We start from the raw sequence: 8,479 nt of genomic DNA on the forward strand, positions 1-8,479 counted from the left end.
TCTCTCCCGTTCCCTCTATAACCACCGTCCGTCGGTCTTCCTGCAGTGCATTATTATTATTTATGTACTTATGGAGTCCATAAATAAGGAGTAACCGGATGAATGTTTCTAAGAAAACGGGACTGTTTGTTTTCCTTTTTTCCCTGTTTTTACACTTCGATCTTCTTGTTTGCATTTTCCCCCAACAGCCAGCCTTCAAAATATGCCTAAACTTCAAGGTACAGATGAAATGATCTTTAGGAAAACCTACTACGATAGTCTATATGAATTATACGGAATGTTCTATAACTTCTGTCTTGTGTTGTGAGTGATGTGTTAGCCTAAATTGCTTTACATTCAATACATCATTTCTAAACGATATCCTCTGCTGCTCTTTAATTGCATTTTCTCTGCAGCCTATAGTAGTCCAATTTAACAAATGATTAATCCACACATTCTGTCACTTTGGCAGCAAGCTAAAGCAATATGCTGCCATATATATTTGCACCTTAGTCATACAGTAGACATGTTACATTGGCCAAATGAGTCTGTTGATTATGCATTCTCGATTGCCTATTATAGTGCTGAGATAGTGACTAAAAGGTATCATCGTGATTCGTGACAGGGCAAACATAATGACAATGTTTACCTCATGCTATGCTCTGCAGCTCTTGTCATGGAGACAGCTGCGTAGTAAACAGATAAATTACCTCTGGAGCCAAGAGGTAATTTAATTGTCTAGTCTAGAGAACAATATAGTTCTCAAACTTTTACAAGCAACTTAAAAATAGTCTTGGCTGGGGTGCAAGTAGACATTAAAATGACCCAAAACATGCTTGGTATCAAATGGGTGTCCTTGAAATTAAAAGGGTTGAGAACTTGTCTACACAACTATGGTTATGCATTAATTATCCAACATTTCCTTCAGGCAACTATTCAATTCAGTACATGAATTGATTGTGTCAGTAGTAAAGTACAGTGTTTTTTTTAGGTGTTGTTGAACTTGAAAGCTGAAAAGAAAAACGGGTTCTTTCTCTCTTCTAGTGAACGTGAGTGACGTCATGTTAGTGTGAGTGAAAGCTGCTGAAGACCTGAGGTTGTGCATATCTGCTTCACTCTCATTCAGGCTATGTTGCCTGTGAAACAAGACCGGATCATTACTCACCTCCCTAAGGTAGAACACGCACACACATACACACACACACACACACACACACACACACACACACACACACACACACACACACACACACACACACACACACGCACACACACCCTCACACACACACACACACACACACACACACACACACACACGCATTACACACAAATATCCCAAATTACAGCTATTCTGGTGTGCTTTATGATGTAAAGCATCGTAAAATCAGTACTTAATATGATGGTTTATTGCGACCGCAAATCACATTTACTATTAAAACGTGCATTTCCTGTCAGTCCGTCTGTCCATCACCCACCCCATGCCTCCATATATGGTTAATTTGTTGATATGGGAGAAAAAAATAAACCTGGTCCTAGATTATTGTATTTCAAGATTAGGTCAGTTATTTGTCCTAAATATTTGTTTTAATATATTTTTGGTTAATCTTACATCATACATATACTGTACATATATCATCATCACATACATATCCTCCCTGTTCCTGTTGTGTTTGACCTTTGCAGGCCTTTAGTCCAAATGCTGCGCTGGACACCAAAGATGGCTTCCATAAACAGGTGACGGCTGCCTGCCAAGAACAGAAGACCTCTACAGAGGGGTGAGAACCCTCTTTCCCCCTCCACACAGACACACACGAATGCACGCACACACACACACACACACACACACACACACACACACACACAGACTGACTGACTGAATCAGTATTTATATGGACTCTTGTTTTTGTGTTCCCAGCTTAAACATTGCCAAGGTGATTGTAGTGGGTGATGTTGCGGTTGGGAAGACATGTCTAATCAGCAGGTATGGAAGCTATCAGGATTCATCCAGCCCGAATCTGTTTGTGTTCACCTCACCACATGAACCCTAGTGCAGTGCTTCTAGTTTAGTTTAGTTTATTGCGATCATCATAAACTATATAACGTCATTACAAATGATGTTACATCCCACATTTATTTTTTTGGTTAATCGAAAAGGCATAGGCCGAAGCTCAAACCTTAATAATACTGTCTGTTTAAAATTTGCAACCGTTCATATTGAATGGTTCTCAAATCTTTTCATGTCAAGGACCCCCAAATTGATATGAATTTGGCTGCGGACCCCCATCTAAAAATGTTAACAACAATAATCCAATATGCCTTTCCTTTTCCATATTCTAGAATGCACATTCTCTGGCCAATTTAAAATGCCAGTGTAATATGTATTCACTGTATTCAAACATTCAACAAATTGAACAAACGTTTTTGCAGGCACATAATAATCAGAGAAAGAACCTGCCGTTGTACCATTGTAGTCCAAACCACATTCACAGGTGAAGACAGATTGTACACACCAGCATATAAATGACGCTTTACAGTATGTTTCTGGGACTTGTGCATGGGTTCCTTAATTGGTTTGAACAGGTGCGAAAGAAGAAAACTGACATCATTTCTTTCATGTCCTGTGAGGTCGTTTTGTTGTAGACAGGTGGATCAGCTCTCTGTTAGTAAATTAGAGTGATGGCACCGGTGTAATGAGAACGTTCACGGTTTCAAGCGGTTTCCGTTTCTACCTGTCCTGTAGGTTCTGCAAGAATGCGTTTGATAAGAACTACAAGGCAACCATAGGGGTGGACTTTGAGATGGAGCGCTTTGAGGTGCTAGGAGTGCCCTTCAGTTTACAGCTGTGAGCATATATCATGGAACTTCACACACACACACACACACACACACACACACACACACACACACACACACACGTTCATGTTACTATATTGTGATCAACATTAGTAGATCAGCTATTTTCTGGTTTGTGGCATTCGCCGCACAACTAACCTGACCTCTACATGTCTAATCATAAATGTAACTGTAATGTAGCTGACTGTAAACCTGTATTTAAAATCCTCTTTAAACCTTGAAACAGCCATTTCTCATATGTCTCTACTATACTCGTGGGGACATTTGTAATTTGATGGACATTCGGTCCTCACAACTCACTCACAAGTATAGTAAGGCGCACGCACACACACACACACACACACACACACACACACACACACACACACACACACACACACACACACACACACACACACACACACACACGTGATACATAACCGCTAAGGGCCACTAACTCTCTGTTCCCTCTCTCTCTGCCACTGTGGTCAGGTGGGACACAGCAGGACAGGAGCGCTTCAAGTGCATCGCCTCTACATATTACAGAGGAGCACAGGGTAAATGTCCTCTACATATTACAGAGGAGCACAGGGTAAATGTCCTCTACATGTTACAGAGGAGCACAGGGTAAATGTCCTCTACATGTTACAGAGGAGCACAGGGTAAATGTCCTCTACATATTACAGAGGAGCACAGGGTAAATGTCCTCTACATGTTACAGAGGAGCACAGGGTAAATGTCCTCTACATATTACAGAGGAGCACAGGGTAAATGTCCTCTACATGTTACAGAGGAGCACAGGGTAAATGTCCTCTACATATTACAGAGGAGCACAGGGTAAATGTCCTCTACATATTACAGAGGAGCACAGGGTAAATGTCCTCTACATATTACAGAGGAGCACAGGGTAAATGTCCTCTACATATTACAGAGGAGCACAGGGTAAATGTCCTCTACATGTTACAGAGGAGCACAGGGTAAATGTCCTCTACATGTTACAGAGGAGCACAGGGTAAATGTCCTCTACATGTTACAGAGGAGCACAGGGTAACTGTCCTCTACATATTACAGAGGAGCACAGGGTAAATGTCCTCTACATGTTACAGAGGAGCACAGGGTAAATGTCCTCTACATGTTACAGAGGAGCACAGGATAACTGTCCTCTACATATTACAGAGGAGCACAGGGTAAATGTCCTCTACATGTTACAGAGGAGCACAGGGTAACTGTCCTCTACATATTACAGAGGAGCACAGGGTAAATGTCCTCTACATGTTACAGAGGAGCACAGGGTAAATGTCCTCTACATATTACAGAGGAGCACAGGGTAAATGTCCTCTACATATTACAGAGGAGCACAGGGTAAATGTCCTCTACATATTACAGAGGAGCACAGGATAACTGTCCTCTACATATTACAGAGGAGCACAGGGTAAATGTCCTCTACATGTTACAGAGGAGCACAGGGTAAATGTCCTCTACATGTTACAGAGGAGCACAGGGTAAATGTCCTCTACATATTACAGAGGAGCACAGGGTAAATGTCCTCTACATGTTACAGAGGAGCACAGGGTAAATGTCCTCTACATGTTACAGAGGAGCACAGGGTAAATGTCCTCTACATGTTACAGAGGAGCACAGGGTAAATGTCCTCTACATATTACAGAGGAGCACAGGGTAAATGTCCTCTACATGTTACAGAGGAGCACAGGGTAAATGTCCTCTACATGTTACAGAGGAGCACAGGGTAAATGTCCTCTACATATTACAGAGGAGCACAGGGTAAATGTCCTCTACATGTTACAGAGGAGCACAGGGTAAATGTCCTCTACATGTTACAGAGGAGCACAGGGTAAATGTCCTCTACATATTACAGAGGAGCACAGGGTAAATGTCCTCTACATGTTACAGAGGAGCACAGGGTAAATGTCCTCTACATGTTACAGAGGAGCACAGGGTAAATGTCCTCTACATATTACAGATGAGCACAGGATAACTGTTGTGAATTGTTTCAATGAATAAAATGAAACATCGAACAATTTAGGACTGAGAGGCGGGATAAACACTGGTACCTATATTTATATAAAGCTAATGCTCCCTGCCTATATTTGCCCGAGTTTAAATAAAGGTGATGATGATGATGATGATGACATAAAAAATGTGATATACACTCACTCAAGCACACGTAAACAAATGCACGCACGCACACACACAAGCGTTTCTTTGTACTAGTACTGTTACTAATGTGCCTGTCCATTCATATTTTCCCAGCTATCATAGTGGTATTTGACTTGAGCAATGTCGGGTCTTTAGTACATGCCAGGTAAGCCTTATTATTGTTATCTTATGCAACTGAAGTACAATATTACACAATTATCAATTATTTAAGTATTTGTAACCCCTTTCCCCCCTTCTCTCTGTGCGTGTGTTGTGTAGGCAGTGGCTGGAGGATGCTATGGTGGAGAATGACCCATCCAGTGTGTTGCTGTTCCTTGTCGGTACCAAGAAGGACCTCAGTGTGGGTGGCATTAACAACTCAATCAATGCATAATCATTTATACTTAACCGTGTGAACGTCTTATTTTTGGATAGAGCAGTGATACCCAAACCATGGCCTGGGAGAAAGGACCATTTTTGGGTCGCAAATTTAATTTAAAAAAACTGAATCTGACTTCTTCAGAAAAACTAAAACAAATAATATATCTTAAATAAGTTTCTTATCTACAATTGATTGATTGATTGACTTAATACTTTATGTAAACAGCACAGAGGTACAGTACAGTAAAACAGTCTAAAATGATAACACAACAAAGTGTAGATTTAATAATATTAATTTTCCATTGACAATGAATGGAGAATGTACGCGGACGAGCAAATCGACATGTTACGTCATGATGATGTACGATGATAAGAGCGCCCCTTACTTCACACGGGGGTGATTTTTATTATCTTTCTGACCTAAAGTTAACACAATCAACAGCCAATGAATGGCGCCACAAGCCCTTGTCAGGGCTTCAAACCCAGTACCACACAGTCCAGTTTCCCTGTTAGGCCCTGGAGAGCCAAGGGCCCCTGGACCCCAGCCCCACTGGCCCAATGGCTGATTTGGCACTGACCGAGAGACATGGTTGTGTTGGTGGAGCCTGTGGTTCACCTGCCTGTTCTTCCCCTGCTGTAAACTCCACCATGCACTGTCTCTCTCTCTCTCTCTCTCTCTCTCTCTCTCTCTCTCTCTCTCTCTCTCTCTCTGCAGTCTCCTGAGCAGCTGGCTCACATAGAGCAGGAGGCTGTCAGACTGTCAGAGGAGATCAAAGCCGAGTACTGGCCTGTGTCCGCTAAGTCAGGTGGGACACTCACACAGTCGCACACATTTGTATGAATATACCGTACTTGTGAGGACATCAAATGGATGTAAGCTCACAATGGCAATTTTATTAACACAAGAGCGGTGCCCGTTAACCATCATTGTGATGTCAGAACAGGCCAGCTCCATATACGGAGATCTAGGGGTGATCATTTGGGCTCCGTCCAGAGCCCGGGCAGAGGCTTTTGTGTCATTGTGATGTCAGAACAGGCCAGCTCCATATATGGAGATATAAATTGGGCCCTGTCCATAGGCCTGTATGCTTAACTTCTCTTCTCATATACAGCTATATTTCTGTCTTTCTTTTGTCAGGGGACGGTATCAGGAACTTATTCTGTCTTATTTCTTTTGTCAGGGGACGGTATCAGGGACTTATTCTGTCTTCTTTCCTTTGTCAGGGGACGGTATCAGGGACTTATTTTGTCTTCTTTCTTTTGTCAGGGGACGGTATCAGGGACTTATTCTTCCGCGTGGCGTCTCTGACGTTTGAAGCCAACGTCCTGTCGGAGCTCGAGAGGAACGACTCGAGGAACGTTGGTGATATTATCCGTGAGTTGGCTTCCTCAAATAATGACTCGTTAATCCAGTGGTTCTCCACTGTTTCCATGTCAAGTACAGATACGCAAAAACTGTAGTTACGTAACAGCACTCAATTAAACATACAGAAAGAAAAACTGTCAACCACCAACTGTGAATGCCATGTAATAACTTTGAAGTGGGACCAAACCATAGGCCAATTGTGTGACTTTGCTGGCTATGTGACTTCCCTATGGCTTTGTAAAACAAGTGTCTCTTGACAGTGTCAGCAGACAAAAATTAAGCATCTTCAAATGTCATATACATATAAAACAGTTTACTGTGTTGCTTGCATGGAATGCTTGTGATCACGACTGTAAGTTCATTTTCATGTTACATGTTTCAAAGTGTCTCCTAATGTGAAATGTACAGCACGTGATTTCATTTGGTTACTCTCCCCAGGAATCACTGGGAGCACAGAGGAGAAATGCAAACCCACCAACAGGAAAGCTAATTGTTGCTGAAAGAAGAAAAAAACTTCAGCCACTCTGGAGATTTGAGGGACGACTGAAGTCACTGAACTCACGACCGACAAGAAAAACAGAAAAGCACATGGATCAGATAATTCACTTAAGTGCCGACAACACGCGCAAACACAAGACAGACTTTGTATTTCTTTAGTCGTGCCCTTGAAAAGTAAAGTATAATAAGGGCACGGTCGCTCCTGTTCACTTCCATCTACAATAGTATGTGAGCGTAGAGGGGAGGAAATGTCATTTGCGGTGGCAAAGCAAATTCACACACGTCGGCTTTGCCTGGAGTTCAACTTTGGTGAACTTTGACCACCAGGCCTCAATCAATAGCAAATAGTGGTTGAGCCTACTTGGTGAAATGTCTTCTGCGTGTGAATAAGACGTCAGCAACGGACATAAAGTCTCTTTGTGTTCTCCTCCTGGCTGTCATGTGTCTCTCTCTCTGTGCTAATGTGATGCACACACCGTCTCCCATGACTGCTCTCACTACTCGCGCGCACGGCTCGTCTTCCCTCTGACATTAGGAACTCTCATGATCTAAAAAAATGGAGGGATTGTTTTTGGAGACCGTGTTTACATCTGTGACCAATTGATTTACTCTCCCACAATAAAACAATAAAGCATTTGTTGGGTGCTATGTTAGGGTTCAGGGTTCCCAACCTTTTCTGGATCAGGGCCCACCCATATGTCCACTTAACACGGAGTGTTGGTCAGATGGGGTGGACCTCGTGTATTTTCAGAGCAAGTTTGGGTTTAGGTTTTCTGAGCCCAATTGCACCCAAAACAAACTGAACTTTTAACATTCAGTAGATTTTCTGTGGTCTGCGGTTTTCTTGCTCACACAAGTGCTCTGATTTGCCTGTGGATTGTGAGGTAAGAGTCCACAAATGCCATGACATAGGAATCTGCCAGTTTTCACGGTTTTGCCTGTTTTCATTGCAGCTCAAAAGGCTTCAGAACACACAAAGACAATCCCAGACCACAGAAAATCCACTCAAAGTTCAGGTTGTGTGGGTGTAATTGAGGTCATAAAATAAATAAAAATGTATGTCATGAAACCTTTAATGATCAATCAATCGATTGTGTTCTGCCTTGGATCAATGGAAATACATTTCTTATTTATCTGTAGGCCTATCACAAATGAAAACACATTTTTCAAGGTTTTAAAAGAAAACATGCCTTGACAAATTTTTACATTTAGTATTGGTTATATCATCAATAAAATGTGTTTTTGATGATGGCCTAAAAGTCATGA

General features: G+C 42.0%; 1 protein-coding gene across 1 annotated transcript; it reads left to right on the forward strand.

The window, feature by feature from the left end:
- The first annotated feature begins 1,037 nt into the window (after positions 1-1,037).
- LOC310862912 (ras-related protein Rab-34-like) lies at positions 1,038-7,821 on the forward strand. The gene is made up of 10 exons (XM_083771033.1): positions 1,038-1,153; positions 1,663-1,754; positions 1,895-1,960; positions 2,720-2,821; positions 3,304-3,368; positions 5,083-5,134; positions 5,248-5,329; positions 6,065-6,155; positions 6,617-6,724; positions 7,154-7,821. The coding sequence occupies exons 1-10, from the start codon at positions 1,109-1,111 to the stop codon at positions 7,213-7,215; spliced, it is 765 nt and encodes a 254-aa protein (XP_083627159.1). The 5' UTR covers positions 1,038-1,108; the 3' UTR covers positions 7,216-7,821.
- Positions 7,822-8,479: the final 658 nt, after the last annotated feature.

This window comes from Protomyctophum parallelum (genome assembly GCF_964188405.1).
Source record: "Protomyctophum parallelum genome assembly, chromosome: 1".
Lineage (NCBI taxonomy): Eukaryota > Metazoa > Chordata > Actinopteri > Myctophiformes > Myctophidae > Protomyctophum > Protomyctophum parallelum.